Below are 20,605 nucleotides of genomic sequence, written 5' to 3'. Positions count from 1 at the left end.
ATTTTCTTAAAAAACATTTATAACAAAAATATTTTGATCATATTTTAGGCTACCTGAAAAAATTAAATATATATTTTTGATCATTTTATTTTTTTGCATAATAATATCACTACAGCTTAAAAATATTTAACAATTTTCAAAATGCTATACTTAAGCTAGAAATAATTGATGACTGTCATTTCTCATTGAAAATATATTAAATATGAGTCGTAGAAGTATAATATTTCACTTAAAATACAAGCAATTTATTTTCTTAAAAATATCTACATGAAATTAATAAATTCTGTGCGTGATCATTCATGAACTGGGTTTAAACAATTGCTGTGACTATGATACATCGTGCAATCCTATAACTTTCTGGAAAGATTTACTAATGTTTAAAACATCATTTAAAAAAATAAATGAAATGCTGAAACTTATATTTTATGAGGAATTAAAGTTTATTTATTTAGTAACTAAAATTTGAGTTTTTCTGTTCTGTGCGTGATTCCGCTTCAAACTTAATTTATTCTTTATTGACATTACTAATATATACCATTTTTTGTTTACAAAATATTATATAGGTTAGAATTAAATCAGAGCAAATTGGAGGTCGCCAGTTTTATTATTATGAAAATAATAGACAAAAGATATACGAGTTTCCGTGCATGATTTTTTTTGAAATGCCCTACAGATACCTGTTTACAGAAGCAGGAAAGTAAGATTTTGTCAACAAAATTGTTAAATAGTTTAGAGAGTAAGGAAGAGAAATTCAGAAGAAAAAAAGTTTTGGAGAATGTTCTTTCGTGTTGTCCCACCAATGAAGGAATGTTCGGACCACAAGCTGTAGAGGAGTGAGAAACAACTTTAGCAAAGGAAGCAGGATTTGGATGTCTAATAGTAAACTAATGTTTCTTTTGAATTACAGGAAGAGTGCTGATATAAAATCCAGAAGTTGAATAGGAGGAAACCTTTATCATAATGCATTCTGCCTTCTACTTGGGAGAGGTAATAAGACCAGATCTATGTACAAGTGCTTGATTGATACGAGAATGCTTGATTGGCCTTGTTAATGATATTGTTAAAAGTCGTGAAGCTAACTTCTGAGAAAATACACTTAATAATCTAAAAATAAATTAATGTCAGGCAACTTCGCTTTGCATAAATTTCTTGCAAAAGACAACTTCTCCAGAGAGTTAATCTTCTCCAGAAAATTCTTCTTCTTCAAAGAGTTGTTTTTGTGAAAAAAATGAAGAAATGATTACAATTAAAAAATAGTATTTTTATTATTGTATTTTTATTTTATTTATCACTCGCCCGGTGATTTCCAATTTGTAAAACAGCAGCCCAAGAAAAAGGAAATCATGGGGTGGAGTAACGCTTGACTTAAAACTGGAGAGAAGTAATATTTCATAAATAATTATTCATACCTGTTTAAATCTAAAGATTATGAAGGAGGCACAATTCCATGATTCTAAACTGATTTCAAGTAGGTGAATAAATGCATAAGTATATGCCCAGACCAAGCATGCAACTATTGGAAATCAATCAAAAGATAATAGCTATTAACTGGCTTATATTAAAGATAGAAACAGTAGAATTAAGATTAGCTTTACAAAAAGTAAGTAGGTTAGCAAAAAGCAAGTAAGTAATGTAGCAAGTGGTGAATTTTGCAAAAACTAAGATTGTGAGAAACTAAATAATTTTTCAAGTATTCTTTTGTCAACAAAAATGTATATTATTACGCTTTTTTTTGTAATGATTAAGAACAAAGACTGTTAAATACTCTTTTAGTTTCAGCATTTGCAAGATCCACGATATCCAAAAAATTAGGCAAAATGATTTTAATGCCTTCTACACAGCTTCGAATATAAACTATTAATGTTAATTTTTGGTATATAGTTGTTGACTTATCAATCATTACTGAAACCTAGCTCTTTAATTTGACAACTTTTACAATTACTTTTGCCCTTATTTTGTTACCTATATGATTAAGAATATTATTTCCTTACCTATATGATTAAAAATGGATTATTGAATGTGTTTCAGTATTAAAGAACGTGACCTATTGCAACCTTTTTTTTTTACTTGTAGATCAATTTTAATTTCAAAGGACTGGTTTCTTTTTTATCTTTTAAATGTAGTTCAAAAAATGTTTGCTTTTACAATTTTTTATGTGTATTTTTATATATTTTTTTAAGACTTTGAAATATTGTCCTTAAAAGAATTCCAAAGCTCTGAGACATGTTGTGTTTATATTAAAGAGAATGATAATAAAAAAATGTTTGGGCTAAATTTTTTTGATTAAAACAAAAGAATAAACGCATACTAAGAAAAATAAACTTTTTTATTTTAGTCAAAGCTTGGCTTCTCTGTTTTGTTGTAGGCTTAATATACGCCACAATCTACAGACTAGATAATTTATTCTAGCGCATTTTATTCCTAAGAGTTTCAGAACATTACATCTTTGATTTATTTTTGTTTGCATAAGAGATCAATTATGTAAACAAACAAAAAAGTTAATGAAAACTAAAACTCTAAGGAATAAAATGTGCTTAAATTTAATAAATTATCAAGTTTGTAGATTGTAGCGTATAATATGCTGACTTTTGGGCCTACAACAAAACAAAGAAGTCGAGGTTTGACTAAAATAAAAAAGTTACTTTATCTTAGAATACATTTTTTTTTTGTTTTAATTAAAAAAATTCAGCCCAAACATTTTTTTTTATAATTCTCTTTGAACACAACATGTCTGGAGGTTTGGGATCCCTTTAAGAGTCTTTTTTATAGCTTCTGCAACCATGTATAATGCTGCTTGATGGCTAGCAGATTTTTTGTAATATAAAATTTTCTTTAGCAACAAATATCTGTTGCACTCTATCTTCGCCATAATAAGCAACTTTATTTTTAGTTTATTATTTAGATACTTTTATACCCAGCTTGGATACTACACCAAGTACTTCCACATTTTAACAGGTAGTGCACCCAACTACTTTTTTCAAAAGCAGAACCATTTGCTTTTGGAACAAAAATCTGCTTTTTGCTCCAATGTCCAAGTTAACCAGCAACTTAACCAGTTAGATTGATGTGCAGAAGTTATATATACAATTTATATGCAGAAGGTAAACCAGATAATGCAATTTGATTTCATCTGGAGTGCCAGACAAGAAAAGGCTGGTGGTTTTTTTCATTTTTAATTTTGGATTGATTTGTTTAATTTTCATATGACTTTTCAAATATATTAACTAAATTAAAACTTACAATGCTTGCAGCTGAAAATCCATTAATGATATAGTAAAATTTACATAAATTATTATTATAAATTTTAATTTATATTCACAAATTTAGAATTTATAAAAAATAATAATTATAAACAACCAATATTCACAGGATTATCAGGGAAATTAAACTCATGAAACCATTGTAATTGCAATTAGATAGTGTAGTTTATCCACTACCTAAAATGTTTATTTCTAGTGAGAAATATTGTCTGCAAATTTCTCACTAGAAACTGCAAGATAGTAAAAGTGGTTAATAGAAGTATACATTTTTTATGACAATTTAGTTTAAATAAGAGTTTATTTTTTTAATTATTAAATTTTAATTATTTTTTAATTAAAAAAAACTCACCTATAGCTACATATTTTTGACTTTGAGTTCCAGAACCTGACTTAAGTATGCTTGCCAAACCAACTATGCACAAACCAGACTAAATCATTAAAATGTAAAAAAAGTAAGTTTAAAAAACGGCAGGGAAGCGTGAAAAATAGAAAAAAAGATCTTAAAAAAATTATTGGGTACACCCTTTCCTAGAGCACTAATGTATATGCCTTATAAGAATAAGCTTATACATTGTGAAAAGCTACATTATTCTTCCTCAAATTTTTGCAATATATTGAAGTCAAAACCTTAGTATTAGTGTAATCTTAAAGCATTGAAGAGCACTCGTAATTACTCATACATATTATTAAATTGTGATTTAATAACCAATTTCATAGACATAAGATTTTTTGCTTGGATAACAATCCATTTTTGTGTTTTGTAGGACACTGTAGCAAGGTTGTAGTTTTTTACAGGAATTTCAAATGATTTTGTTTTGTTTTCCAGATTCAACAAGGTTCAACAATAATTTTGTTTTGTTTTCCAGATTTAACCAGGTTCAACAAAAATGACCAGTGAACTTAATACCATGAGCTGTGTTTTGCTTGCCTTTAAAATATTAGAGTGTGTTACCTTATATATTTTTGCCCGTTTGGAGAATTTATAATTTCATTTAGAACTTTTGAAGTGATTCTCTTTCCCTTAACACTTAAAAGTGTTATTAACAACTTATAGTTAGCAGTAGAGATTGCAAAACACAAGAGAAAAAAAAAGAGTTTTAACAAAACCTACATTTGAATTATAATAATAAATATATTATTTAAAATTTTAGAATATATTTACTTTTACCAGCTTCATAAAAGATAATCACTAACCACATCAAAATATAATTTATCAACCTAATAAACACTCATTAAATGTTCAGTATTGTTTGAATAACTTTTTTTGATTGAGACTTTCAAATAAGTAAATTTTTTCTAAATCAATCAAATAACCCACTGTAGTTTGGCTGGAAATTTTATTATAAAAAAAATTTACTTAATTTTTTTATAATTAAAATCCAATCATAAATTTTATCATCTTTAAAATATCAAACATTTTAACATACCACTGTCACAACCATCCCAAACCAATGCGACGCTTTTAATTTGTGTTTTAGAAATATTTTCTATAAAAAAAAAAAAAAAAACTGTCGATAAAAATAAAAAATATTTGATTGTTAAACTAATAAAATTAAAAAAAAAAGATAACGTCAAAAATCAAACAGGCAAAAAAAAAAGGGTTTCAGGTTAACAACTATGTTTTAAACAATTGATGATTATTAAATTAACATTTTAAAAATGGTTTAAAAAATAATGACTTTTGATCAGTTTAAAAGTTAGCGGATAAACTAATGCTTTGAACATTTTCCCAACAAAATTGCTAATTAACGGGTGATGCGGAAGTTATCGGACAAATCCTAATTTCATTATTTGAGCATAATAATTATTTTTTGTGGTTTTATGCGTAGGCATAAACGTTCTATAAAATATAAACTTTATTATTTGAAACAGAATTATTTAAAATGAGGTTAAATGCAGCTGAACGAAAATCTTTTTGAAAGCAACTAAAAAGATTTTTTTGTAAATAAACCTAAGATAAAAATAAAAAAAAGCGTAAATCATTTTAAAAAGGAAGAATTTGCTCGAAGTACAATATATGATAACCTAAAAAGACTTGAAACTGTTCAATCGTTTTCTGATAGAAAACGATTGAACAGTTTTTTGAACATTTTTTTTAACTGACGACAATTGGTCGTCAGTTAAAAAAAATGAATATTAAATATAGAAAACGTGAAAAGACTCCAAAATACACTATAGAACAACAAATAAAGGCAAAGAAAAGAAGCAGGAAACTAGTTAACCAACTCTATAACACAAAATCGCTTCTAGTCATCGATGACGAAAAATACTTTTGTTTTGCAGGGGACAACGTGCCTGGAAATTCTGGATACTACACAAACAACAAAAAGACATGCCCCAGAAAGTGTTCGTTTTATAGGAAAAGAGAAATTTCCAAAAAAATTATTAATGTGGATAGCCATATCTGACCGTGGTATGTCCGAGCCATTGTTTCGCACTTCCAAGGCTGTAGCGATCAATTCATCAAATCATCTATATTAATGAATGTTTAGAAAAACGACTTCTTCCATTTATTCACAAGTATCATGGAGACTTTAACTATTTATTTTGGCCAGATTTAGCAAGTTCTCATTAATCTAAAGATTCTAAATTAGATGGACCAATATGTCTATTACGTTGAGAAAGAATCCAACCCTCCAAATGTGCCTCAAGCACGACCAATTGAAAATTTTTGGGGACATTTGGCACAGAAGGTTTACGAGGGAGATTGGCAAGCTTCAACAGAGCAAATTTTGATTGATCGCATTAAACTAAAACTACAAGAAATTGATTTAAACTTTTTACAGTCGCATATGAAAGGCGTCAGAGCAAAATTGAGATCAATTGCAGATGGTGGTGTTTTTTCATATAAAAAATAATATATTTTTATAAAAAGATAAATGCTTTATTTAAAAAAAATATAATAGCAGTTTGTTTTTTATTTATAAATAAGTTATTGACGTTTTTATTTTGTCCGATAACTTCCGCATCACCCGTTAGTTGATTTTTTATCAAATACTTTGTTAAAATATTTCGACAACTATTCAAAATTCGTTTCATAAAGAGGACAGCTTTATGGAGTCAATAAGTTTGCTGTTGGACAAACTATAAAAAGATATGAGAACTAGATCTCCAAAGAATAAAAATCAATCAGGAAGACCAAGCAAAACAACACACTATCAGGAATTAGGGATTCTTGATGTCCAGTAGGTACAAGATACAATCCTAAATACCAACTGCCTACTATAAAACATGGAGGAGGTAATGTAATAATTTGTGGATGTTTTAGTTGGGGTGGAGTTGATCATTTTGATAGAATTAATGAGACTATGAATCAAAAAGTACAAAGATATATGCAAGACTATAATGTTACCTTCTGCAAAGAATAAAATGCCTTGAGGATGAATATACCAACAGGATAATGATCCCAAACATACAGCCAAATCGGGTTTTTCAAAAAGAGTAAAGTTAATGTTTTGAAGTGGTTATCCCAATCACCTGACTTAAACCACATTGAACATCTATGGGAACATGTTGACCATCAAATGAAAGAAACTAAGCCTACAAATCGCGCTGATTTCATTAATAAAATCAACAAAACATGTGACTCAATTCCGATTGATGTTTGCAATAACTTAGTAGACTCTATGCCTTATAGATGCCATTCTTGATTGCAAAGGATATCCAACAAAATACTACTGTGATTTTGATTTTAGATAAATTTGAGATCTAAAATTGTTAAAATGATTGTACTATTTAAAAAAAAAAAACATTGTTCACAAATTTTTGAACTTATCAAAAATCATTAATTTGTATACCAACTGAAAAATAATAATTGGATAATCCATAATTGTTCAGAACATATTTGTAAACTTGAAAACCTATCTATTGGTATATAATATGTAGACTATAGTAAAAAATGTGCTAGAATATTAACAAAATTTCATTTTTTTTGCATGTCCTCAAGCTTTTGGATGCTACTGTATATATATATATATATATATATATATATATATATATATATATATATATATATATATATATATATATATATATATATATATATATACATATATATATATATACACATATATATACACACACATATATATAAATATGTAGAAATATCTGCATATATATAAATTAATTTTTATAAATATATATATATGTATATATTTATATATATATATATATATATATATATATATATATATATATATATATATATATATATATATATATATATATATATATATATATATATTTGTATATACATATAAATATATATACATATGTAATAAATATATATATATGTATATATATTTATTGATAAATGTTGTATATTACTGGAAATACAACTCAATTATTCAAATATAAAATAAAAACCGTTATAAAAATACAAATTTAGCGTTGCAACGGCATCTGACGTCAAGTGTACGTGATTTGATATTTACTAATCGCCGGAATCAAAATTAGAAAGTAAAGATTTTTTCCTATGCCTGCAAGCAGAAACCAATTCACTTTTTTTATTAAGTAGTAAACCACTATCAAAGTTCATAAAAAAATATTTTTCACTGATGCAAAAGATACACTTTTTTGTAGATGGATTATAAGTTTGGTATCTTTTAATTATGTTCCACTTAATTACAGGCATGTTACCTGCGTCTTTGTTTTTCCAGATTTCTTTGGAAAGTTCTGTATCACTTCTATACCTGGTTGCATTAAATGATTTAAGGTGGTTTGCAAATCTGAGCTTGAATGCGTTTTCACTGATACCGATGAAAGATTTTTCCATAAGACTGGGATTAGGTGATGATAAAGTGGCTTTATATACAACATTTTTTGATAGACATTCGTTATTTAATGGGCATGCAGTTTTCTTAATGCAGTTACAATTTATATCATTAGTGGTGAGTTTGTTGCGCAAAATTTGTTGGTTGTGTGAATTAATAATAGATCGAATATTTGGCATGCAGCTGTAACTAACTTTTATTATGTTTCTGTTGAAAATTTTGTGGAGCTTATGATGTAATGGAAAATGTAAGTCAGTTAAGTTTAAGAAAAGGTGTCCAATTTTTGTTACCACATTTTTACTGAAAGGAGGATTAAACCATATTATATTTCTTTTTCGTTTATTAGTTTTAGAAGGATTTAGATTTGAATGATATTGGAGATTGGTGTGAAATCCAGACTTTTCTAATACGTCTTTATAAATAGGAGCAGACTTTTGGAAAATTTTTTCGTTTGAAGAATCGGAAGATAATCTATGTTCAATTGAGGTTGGTAATTGTTTTAAAATGCTTGGTGAATGGTTGGAACTAGCATGGATATAATTATGCTAGTTACGTGGTTTTACACTATCTCCAATAATATATATACATATATAAACAGGCCTTGTTTTAAATAAAAAATGTTTAGCGCATTTGCCTAATGTGAATTTGACATCATAAAATTCTCTATATTTTTTTACGTTTTAAAGACATTAACTTATTTAAATGCATTATTTACATGCATTTACGACATTAAGAGGAGATAGCAAGAGTCCAAATGAATATATTCTATACGTTTCCAAGGCGAGTTTTTAAGAGTTGATATTGATTACTAAAATTTACTTTTTTTAAGTAAGGCAATTTTCTTCATAAATCACCAGTCTAACGGTATGAATGATGTTAATAATAATAGTAATAATTATACCAAATTTAATTCCTATGGTATTAACATACCACATTGTCCAAAACAAATTAAAGATGTGCGTGCGTTTGAATGCGATTTATTCAAATTAAGGAAGAACATACAGTTTAGGAAGGTTCAATGCGCCTTCCAAAATAAATTAAAAGAAGACATTTTTTCTATTCGTATACTTTAAGTGTATACTCACACTTATGCAGATAAAACATCAAATTTGCATAAATTATCAAAAGACGAATACAATAAGTTGTTAATGAATGCTACTACATCTAACTATAAAAAAACCAACCCTATTATAAAAGATCACATTAATAAAGAAGGAAAAAATATTCTAAAGAATCATGACATTTTTAAAAAAATCAATATAAATCGTTCTTTCAATTAATTCATTACATTAAAAGACCATAAACCTAATTTTTTAAATAATCCTACTGTTCGTCTAATTAACCCAGCTAAGAATGAAGTTGGTAGAATAAGTAAGCATATTTTATCAGATATTATCACCAACCTAAGAAATATTTTGCAATTAAATCAGTGGAATAGTACACAAAATGTAATAAATTGGTTCAAAAACATCAATGACAAACATTTTTATAAATTTCTTATTTTCGACATCGTTGACTTTTACCCTTCTATTAATAAAAAGCTACTTATCAACTCCATAAACTTTGCAGAACAATACATTTCCATTGATGCTGATCATAAATCTTTAATTCTCCACGCGCGTAAGTCTTTATTATTTACCAATGATCAAGTTTGGATTAAAAAATCGAGTGGTTTGTTTGATGCTACCATGGATGCATTTGATGGAGCGGAAGTGTGTGAGTTAGTTGGTATTTTTCTTTTCTTCCGGATTTCGCAATTTTATAAAAAATCTGATTTTGGATTATATAGAGACGATGGCCTAGCCGTGTTTAAAAACGCAAGCGGTTTAAAAATGAAAAAAATTAAGAAGCATTTTACTCAAATATTTAAACAATGCAACCTCTGTATTTCCATTCAATCTAATATGAAAGTTGTTAACTACCTTGATGTTACATTTGAACTTAATAACTGCACTTTTCAACCTTACCATAAACCTGATAGTACGCTAAATTATATCCATGCTAGTTCCAACCATCCACCAAGCATTTTAAAACAATTACCAACCTTAATTGAACATAGATTATCTTTCGATTCTTCAAATGAAAAAATTTTCCAAAAGTCTGCTCCTATTTATAAAGACGTATTAGAAAAGTCTGGATTTCACACCAATCTCCAATATCATTCAAATCTAAATCCTTCTAAAACTAATAAACAAAAAAGAAATATAATATGGTTTAATCCTCCTTTCAGTAAAAATGTGGTAACAAAAATTGGACACCTTTTCTTAAACTTAACTGACTTACATTTTCCATTACATCATAAGCTCCACAAAATTTTCAACAGAAACACAATAAAAGGTAGTTACAGTTGCATGCCAAATATTTGATCTATTATTAATTAACACAACCAACAAATTTTGCACAACAAACTCACCACTAATGATATAAATTGCGACTGCATTAAGAAAACTGCATGCCCATTAAATAACGAATGTCTATTAAAAAACGTTGTATATAAAGCCACTTTATCATCACCTAATCCCAGTCTTATGGAAAAATCTTACATTGGTATCAGAGAAAACGCATTCAAGCTCAGATTTGCAAACCACCTTAAATCATTTAATGCAACCAGGTATAGAAGTGATACAGAACTTTCCAAAGAAATCTGGAAAAACAAAGACGCAGGTAACATGCCTGTAATTAAGTGGAACATAATTAAAAGATGCCAATCTTATAATCCATCTACAAAAAAGTGTAACTTTTGCATCAGTGAAAAATATTTTATTATGAACTTTGATAGTGGTTTACTACTTAATAAAAAAAGTGAATTGGTTTCTGCTTGCAGGCATAGGAAAAAATTTTTACTTTCTAACTTTGATTCCGGCGATTAGCAAATATCGGATCACGTACACTTGACGCCAGATGCCGTTGCAACGCTGAATTTGTATTTTTTATAACGGTTTTTATTTTATATTTGAATAATATGGCTGATGATTGCCGAATGAACAGGTAACAGCGCGTTACCTGCCTTTCAGTTCCATTCTTTCTGTATAATTTGTGCATTATTAAAAGCTCTAAAGTCATATAAAACAGAATGCTTAGCAAGACTAGATTTCAAAAATATGGGTGCATGGAAAATTGGGATTATGAAACACATCTTAGAAACGTTTCTTTTTTGTTGTTCATGTAGATAATTAATTACTGGTGATGAAATTTCAAGTACCAATTGCCATAAAACAAGCTGCATGACGTTGTATTTTCTCATTTAAAATATTTTAATATTATTTGATCTATTTTTTCAAAAAGATATTGATCACTCTTAAACAGACAAGAGTTGTATTTCCAGCAATATACAACATTTATCAATAAATATATATATACATATATATATATATATATATAGATATATATATATATATATATATATATATATATATATATATATATATATATATATATACATATATATATATATATATATTTATCTGGAGAGCTAACGCTCACAGACAATCTGTCATAAACAACAGATATTTTAAGGTTTTCTGAAATTTCTTTAACTAGTTTAGTGCCAAATTGTAGAACTAGTCTTTTACCTTTTAGTAAATCAATTATTTGCTTACTTAGAAGGTCCCCTGTTGACTGAATTATCTGAAACTGTTTTCTGTAAACAGAAGACCTAGAGATGTTGGTTTCTTTAAAATTAACAATAAATTTGGAAATAATGGCAGACATAATTTCAGTCTGAAGTCGTATTCCAATATTATATATATATATATATATATATATATATATATACATATATATATATATATATATATATATATATATATATATATATATATATATATATATATATATATATAAATATATATATATATACATCTAAAAGTATTCATATACAGTAGGGTGTCTCAAAAAATGATAAAAATTTGAAAATCAAGAGACTATACCCTCCAAACTATGTGACTCGGTCAATAAAGATAGAATATATTAAAAATTTTGATCCAAAATTTGCAACTTTGCGAGATGTGTAACTATAAATTCAGAAAGATTTATATTTTTTTATGGTTTAATGCGCATATTACTGAGACAATTTTCCTTCAATAAATATAAAAAAAAACTTCAAAGTTTATTTTGCAGAATTAAATAATGAAATAAACAACCGTCACAGAGAGAAAAAATGAATCACAAAGTTAGAAATTTTTTTATTAAATTTAACGCATAGGAAAACAGTTATAAAGTATATGCTTTTGTGAGTTGATCTTTTGGCATTTTGGCTTGTATTTTTTTTCTATGATCTTTTGCAAAAAGCATTATATTTTGCCTTTGATCATCATTTGTAGATGCCTTTACTAAGTCTTGTATAAGTTTGATGTTCCTTTCTGCGCAATTGTTAGTAGTAGAGAGATATTTTATAAATAAACAGAACTTACGAAAACTATCATTATTATCCCAAGACTTTACTCCACTGTAAACCCATTGTTCAACTTCCAATAATTATAAATTAATAATTTTAATGCTTTTTGAAATTCCAATAATTTTAAAAAGATACCAAGACTCTGGACCAACCAGAAGAGATAATGTTGTTTCGGAATCAAGAACTGGAATAATTTGAGGATACCCAATATGAAATGTAGGCATAGGAAATTTAAGTAGGTTATTAATCATTTTTAATTTTTCATTGTCTTCAATGTCACGATCTCCAATTGCTAACACAACAAGCTGAGGAGTTAAGTAGTTAGTGTCATTTTATACTCTTTGTTAAAGACTGTCTTAATTGGTCATTGTATTGCTCTTGTATTTTAAGACTTGCCCTGAGAGCATAAAGGTCATTCTTGGGTGCTTTTGAAGACAGAGCTTTTTAAAAAACATGGTGCATAAAGAATGGCAGTAAAAAAACTTCCTTTCTGTGCCTTTCTTCTTTTTCTGAACAGAAAGTAAGAGAATCTTTTGCAAGAGTGTACACCACTGAATCAACTTCTAGGTTATCCCAACTCATTTTTACAATATTAATTACACTTACAATATTAGGTTCACTTCTGTACAAACTTCATTCCACTTTTTAACTTTAAATATAATGTTCTATGGGGACCTTTTGTCTTTCTTGTGAGTACTTCTATGAAGTGAGACATATGCAGCTCATATATGTGATGCCTGCATAACAACCATATTAAAGGGAGATTAAGTTTTACGCTCAGCAATTGAATTGCTCCAGTATATTTCCCCATGTTGCTGCTGGTTGTATCACAGTAGCAAGCAAACAGTTGATTAACACACTCGTAATATTCTAATAATTTTATTAGTTCAATTGTCTGGCATGCTCCAGTACCATTTTTTTAATTGAAGCAATATATCCTTGCAATCTGGAGCGTCTGGAGAGCTAACGCTCACAGCCAATCTGTCATAAACAACAGATATTTGAAGGTTTTCTGAAATTTCTTTAACTAGTTTAGTGCCAAAATGTAGAACTAGTCTTTTACCTTTTAGTAAATCAATTATTTGCTTACTTAGAAGGTCCCCTGTTGACTGAATTATCTGAAACTGTTTTCTGTAAACAGAAGACCTAGAGATGTTGGTTTCTTTAAAATTAACATTAAATTTGGAAATAATGGCAGACATAATTGCAGTCTGAAGTCGTATTCCAATATTATATCTTGCTGCCACAATTGATGTTGCTTCAATAAGCTCATCAGGAGTAAACTCTATGATTATTGTAGTCATTTTCTTTAACCTAAAAGTGTTTAATAAATAAATTTTTCATTCAAGTTTGTTGTTGAGTTAATATGCCTCTATTAATAATAAAGTTGTCCTGGAAATAAAATAAATGCTTGATTATAAATAAAAACTATTTTTAATAACGTACTAGTTCACAATTACTGTTTTTTTTTCTTCATAAGTTTTCCGTCATATTCAGTGCAGTCGGCTGTTTCAAATCCATCTAAATTTTCACTACATATTGGTATACTACTATCCAGGCTTCTTTGAACTCTATGAATCTCTTTTGTTTTTGTTTTTGTATAGTTAGAAATCTGAGTCTCCTCTTTTCAGTTCTAGCTCTGTAAGCTGCATCATATTTTTCCTCAATGAACATTTACCTTCATTCATTTGTTCTTTAAAGAACTCTAAATCATTTCCAACTACTTCTAGATCATTATTAGCTGCTCTTATTTTCTGCTCAAAATCCATTTTTGAAATATTAAAAAGATTACTTAATTCGAACTTAAATTCTTTTACTAGAATGTTATGTTTTGTTTTATCTTTAAACTCAAGTGATTTCATTTTTAGCATTTTAGTGTATTTTTTAATGAGCTTCTTTATTTTGTCCCTAAGTAAATAATAATAAAAAAATATTTTATCGATAACAATTACAGTTAAGATAACAAAAAACGAGTACAAACTAAAAAAATATTCATTATTTTAAAGGTTACTAATTAGCTTACTTGAGCTCCTTTCTGAATATAATCTCTAAAACCTGCTTTGATCCGTACAGAAAATACTTCGCCAACAACACAATTGATCCCAAAATGATTAACATAAAATCCAAGACGCTTTTGAGGACATGCACTGTGACACCTTGACGGCCTGAATCTGTAGCTTTTTTAGAGTTTAACAATAGGTAATATCTCAATACATTTCCCACAGAAGGCAGTTGGTTTGTTGGCCATTTGCTTATAAGATAATTAAGAAGGTAAACAGTTCTTCTTGGACTAATAGAGCAGTTGTATTTTCTCTTTGCACCTCGCTTTATTTTCGTTTTTGAACATTCCATGTTAAAAACAAATAAAAATTGATATTGTGAACACTTCTACACTAGTTTAAATTATTTAACAAGTAAATCTATTAGAAAAGTTTTTAAAGATTCTCAAGCTTATCTAATAAATCTTTCTGCATGATTTTAACAAAAATGCTTATTTTATAACAATTATTACAAATGCGAAAGTAACAAAAATACAGAAAAAATTGTTATATCCAAATTTTTTCAACTTTTTAACTTTTTTGAATTTGAAATACCATTATGTAAAGAGCTATTCTATCTCACCTAGAAGCTGTTCTATCTCACCAAGAAGTTCACCAAAAAAAATTCAGCTCAAAAGGTTAAGTGGAATTGCTTTATGTAGAATTTGGGTTTTAAGCAAATAACTCATTTTTAACAGTTTTTTGTGGTATAATTTAAAAAAAAATGGCATGTAAAATTAAAACAACTATATAAAAACATTTTTCTAATATTTTAATATATATTTATTAAAGATAGCTTAAATCTTTCTGATAAATATTTGTAGATATTAATTTGCAATGTTGTCTGACTATTAATAGGATATTTTGTCGTTGTTCTTCATTTTGAGATGAGCCAACAAATTGCTGAATTATTCCGATATTTCTTTCTGCACAATCATTTGTGACACTTAAGTTTTTAATAAAAAAACAAACTTGTTGTAAGATTCAAGATCTTCTAAGTTGCCTTTAGTATGAATGGTATATAACCAAACCTTAATCTCATTAACTAAATCCAGTTTGATAAAAATAAACCAGTTTTCCTCTGTAATCAAGTCTTTTAATTGAGTGCTATCATTAAAAACAACAACTGTTGGCTTTTTTTAATATATAAGTTTTATTTCAGGTACTTTATATGAAAGTAAAGTTTCTAAAATGGCTGATATAGTTAGATGATCAAGACGGGAATCAGCTAAAACCATCATAACTGCTTTAGGAAACAAGTACCAAGAATGAGCTTGCATACTCTTCAACAGCGCGTTACCTGCCTTTCAGTTCCATTCTTTCTGTATAGTTTGTGCATTATTAAAAGCTCTAAAGTCATATAAAACAGAATGCTCAGCAAGACTAGATTTCAAAAATATGGGTGCATGGAAAATTGGGATTATGAAACACATCTTAGAAACGTTTCTTTTTTGTTGTTCATGTAGATAATTAATTACTGGTGATGAAATTTCAAGTACCAATTGCCATAAAACAAGCTGCATGACAGTCACTGGGCTGATAAATTAGAATAAAAAAAGGCTGATAAAAGAATAAAAGTCTTTTAACTTATCAGAGTTGATATTAAAATAAAAAGCAAGATATTCTACAAGATGCATGTAATCATCCCTTGGAAAAGTTGTGATATTCAGAGAAAACTCTATAAAACTCTTTGCTTCAAAGTATAAATTGTATATGCCTGAACTAAAAGTGAGTGAATTCTCAGAAAACCTTTTAAATTTATATTTAGCATCAGGAGCAGAAATTAATGGCAAAAATTCCTCCCATCGCTTCTTAAAGTTGGAATAAAGTGTATTATTTGGGCATTTACTTTTAATCCCAGTTATTGCTTTGTGCACAGTGGTTTCTTTAAAATTCTTGTTAAAATCATAATTGTTCCTTCCAATCTGCCTGTATTTGTAGCAGTAGTGTCAGTACAAACTGCAAAAACCTGGTCGGGTACTTCAAAATACTCCAATAGATTTTGTATAACTAAAACCTAATCAAGTGCTTTTCCAGTCTTACTTTGTGCAACTCCAAGAAGAAGATCATCTTTATGCCTAAATTCTGGGCTTGTAACAGAAACAACAATTCGATCAGGGTTAATTTTCTGCTTAAATTTTCTTCAATATGGCTAACTACTTTACCATCAAAATGTAGAACAAGTTTTTTACCTCTTAACTTATCTCAACAAATTTCTCGCATTTCAATACCTTTGTGTGCTACAGTTTCATAGCGTTTCTGCCTCACAGTCTCTATTTAATTTTAAATCTTTCATTTCTGCACCAAAGTAGTTTAATACACAAGCAATAAACATAGTTTGATCTCTGTAACTTATCCCTTTTCTTACACTTAAAGGTGTTGTCGCTGCTATAAGACTATCTCTAGTAATAATATTATGATCAATAATGGTAGTTGTATGTGCTTGTTTTTCTTTATTCATTTTAGATATTTGGATTTCATTGGAATTGTCCTCTTTCTGCTTGGAACTCATATCTTTAGAATCTAGATAAAGTATAAACTATAAAGTAAAAAAGTTTTTTTACAAAGGCTTGATAAGAACATAAGCAATTTAATAAAGCAAATAAATACCTGATTCTAAACATATCCTTTCTTTATTGAAATTTGGTTGAACTTCCAGACCACAATCAGCTAAAAGACACTTATTGACTTCAAGGCATACAGCAATATCTTCTTCGATTTCCATTATGGGTTTAAAAGAGCAATCTGTCAACATTTTCTTCCTGTATTTTTCATACCTTACATATCTCTCCATTCTTCTTTCAACTCTTGATTCTAATTCCTTATCTCTAATGTGACTAATGAACTGAACTCTTTCATTCCTCTGATCTTCAATGAATGAAAGAACTTTCATTAAACTTTCTTTGTTTCTAGGCATATCGATACTCTGATGGATTAGTTCTTCTATGTTTGCTTTACCAAAATCAAAAAGACGTTTCATTATACCAAAAAAAAAATTACTTATAGTAATATATTAACATACTCTACACATTAAATCTTAGTATAAAATATTATTATACAGATCTACATATATTACAAAATAATGTTATATGTCTTTACTTGAAACTCTATAATTTTTTGTTTTCTGATATTTATCTAAGTTAGTTTTTCTTGTTTTACCATAAGCTGTCATTTTTTGTGAAGTTTTACAAATTTTTCAAGAATTTTTGATTCACAAATTAAATAGTTAATCAAATCCGCAGAGTTTCCTGAGGCTTACTTTTTTTCAGAGGAGACATAGGTTTTAGTTTTCTCGTTACATGTAGGGTTTTCTTTGCATACCATATCAAAACTTTTACCAGTTGCACATGCAAAGTGTTTGTTTTTAAGCTTTTAAATCGATTTGACCTAGAACTAATAATATATGGGTAATTTCTTAAAACTGTTCCATTGGCAGGGAGCTGATAAGGAGGTAATTCAGAAATAAATGATTTAAGTAGATACAATGGTCTTCTGACATTTGTATTTAAGATATATAAAGAATTGTTTTTTACTTTTTTTTGCTTTTGCTCATCTGTAATATTTATTTAGCTTTCTAAAATCATAAATGTGCAGGAAATATTAATTTTATTAGTTCATAACAAAAAATAATTGAGCTTAATGTTAACAAAAAGTAAAAGGAATAGAAAAAATGACAAATATCATAAAAATCAATTTTTACATAAAGAACTTAGAGTGGTCAGATTAGAAAGATAACTTTCTCAGACCTTTTTAAATTCGTAATGCGACGGAGAACAGCTTTAAACGTAGTGGTAATTTTTGAAAATTAGAAGTTAAAAAATTGTCACTCTAATATATACATATATATATATATATATATATATATATATATATGACGAGTAACACAAGAATGAATTTGAGTAGATGGCATTAGAACACTAGCTCTTTAGAGCAACGCCCATTATAGTATTTATAGAAAAGAGAAATAGAAGTAACATTATGACGATGTGATAATGGTTGGAGATTGGCTGCAAGAGCAGATCCAACTATGTTTACAATGTGTTTTTGTACCTTGTCTTAAAGAGAAAGGATATCATTGGAAAATCTGCCCCAGATATGGAAACAGTATTCCATACAAGAACGGGTTTGAGATTTATAGAAATAAAGAATAGAATCCTGAGTAAGAAAATGCGACCACAATAAAGAGATGCAATCTTAGCAGACGCTAATTTTGCAATTGATTTGATATATGGTTTCCAAGAAAGATTAGAAGAAAAAGTTGTTCCTAGAAGATGAAGGATAGATGGCTCATCAAGTACATTACTGCTCATAAATATAGAAAGAACTAGATTGTTGCGATAACAATTAGCTGAAAAAAAATTAAGTTTTATCTGAGTTAACGTTCACCAGTCACTGAGAGCATCATGCTGTAGTAGAAGTGAGATCCTTCTCAAGCTTAATTGCCCACTCCAAGCAATCTGAGCGTTTGCTTCCTATCAAGACAAGAATAAACGGTAGTATTATCAGCAAACAATGCCGCCTTAGATGTGAGAATTTCTGGAACCTTGTCAATGTAAATTAAAAAGAATATAGGGCCAAGGATAGAACCATAAGGAACTCCTAAAGTACAGGATATGAAGCTGTCCATCAAGGACAACTTTTATTCTACGATTGGTAAAGAAGGATTTGTTACTAACATAAAAAACATGCCAAAATTTTGGTTAAATAAAATTCCAAATAATTAAAAAAAAAACTTAATACAAATATTTAAATAAATATTATAAAAATTAAATTAAACTTAATTAAATATTAAATAATTTAAAAAAATATTAAATAATATTAAAAAAACTCTTAAATATAAACTTTTTTTGAAGAGCACACTGAAAAAAAATGGTATAATCACATTTAAAAAGTTTTGAGAAAGTATATCTTTATCATTTATACAAATTCTTTGTACTAAGTTAGGGGGAAAAAAAGTTTTTTATAAAAATTACAAATACTTATCATAAAATAAACTTTAGATAAATTAATCAAGAAATGCATTTTTACTTTAACTTTTAGACTTCTTTGTTTTATTTGAAGACTTTTCTAAATGATCAATATATACATTCTCAAAACATTTTAAACATGACTATGTCGCTCTTTTGTGTGTGCTCTTCATTTATATGTCAATAATTCTTTTTATAAATAAAATTATTATATATTAGTAAAAATTTGTATAATATAGTAAAAATATATAAATATATCAGTAAAAAAAAGTTATTTGCTACACTAATTTTGATTCTAAGCAAAAGAACTTAAAATTGTAGTAAAAAGTTTAAAACTTAAAAAAAAAGCAGGATCATTTTGGAAAATTTTCTTAAAATTGGTTTAAATTACTAATTGTATGATAAATGCTAATCTCACTCAAATAGCTTAAATTATCATTAAACTCACAGATAAATTTCTAATAATTTTTTAAAAAAGTAGACACTAACAGATAATATTCCAGTAAAAACTATGATAGATCCACGAAGCATTTGAGCAACAGAGGCATCAAGATGAATCATTGCAATAGCTAAATGAGAAATTTAAAAATGATAATGTTATAATTAGTCAAAACAACAGTTAGCAAAACATTTGTTGTTTATAAATTATGCATTATGCATTATTTAAGATTGTATACATTTTGCATAATACAAATTATTTGTGCAAATATTAAATATTTATTGCATAATTAAATACAGCAAAAAATAGTTTATAATTTTAACTTCAGATGGTCTACAATTAGCAACAAATGTTGGAAAATGGGTCTAAAACAGAAATTATTCTTTTAAAATTAAATGGTAGTAAAAACTTGACAATTTCTAGAAACTTTAAAAAAAGACTCAGAGTATTACTCAGGTACAAGTACTTCAATTATTTTATTTAATAAAATATAAAAGAGCTTGTGACTAAATTGCACACCTGCTATGCATTTTAATTTGTTAATAATGTTTATGTATTTTAATAAAAATAAAAACTTTGTTTAATCTTTCGATTTTGACTTACTATAAAATGATTAAAATTTTCTTAATACCTGATAATGTACTTCCAATAACATCGCATGCTGCAGGCAAAATAAATATCAAATGAAGTATTCTAAAATTCATACAATAAAGCCAATGTGACATATATACA

General features: G+C 27.6%; 1 protein-coding gene across 1 annotated transcript in view; it reads right to left on the bottom strand.

The window, feature by feature from the left end:
* Positions 1 to 20,605, bottom strand: part of LOC100203119 (solute carrier family 35 member F6) — a 65,409-nt gene that overhangs the window by 25,752 nt on the left and 19,052 nt on the right. Inside the window, exons 4-7 of the mRNA XM_065809109.1 lie at positions 20,505 to 20,566; positions 19,924 to 20,003; positions 4,688 to 4,747; positions 3,610 to 3,688 (exon numbers count right to left, since the gene is read on the bottom strand). Of these exons, the coding sequence (XP_065665181.1) occupies positions 3,610 to 3,688; positions 4,688 to 4,747; positions 19,924 to 20,003; positions 20,505 to 20,566 (281 nt within the window). The remainder of the gene's footprint in view (positions 1 to 3,609; positions 3,689 to 4,687; positions 4,748 to 19,923; positions 20,004 to 20,504; positions 20,567 to 20,605) is intronic.

This window comes from Hydra vulgaris, chromosome 11, assembly GCF_038396675.1.
Source record: "Hydra vulgaris chromosome 11, alternate assembly HydraT2T_AEP".
Classification (NCBI taxonomy): domain Eukaryota; kingdom Metazoa; phylum Cnidaria; class Hydrozoa; order Anthoathecata; family Hydridae; genus Hydra; species Hydra vulgaris.
This window is presented reverse-complemented; position numbering and strand designations above follow the sequence as displayed.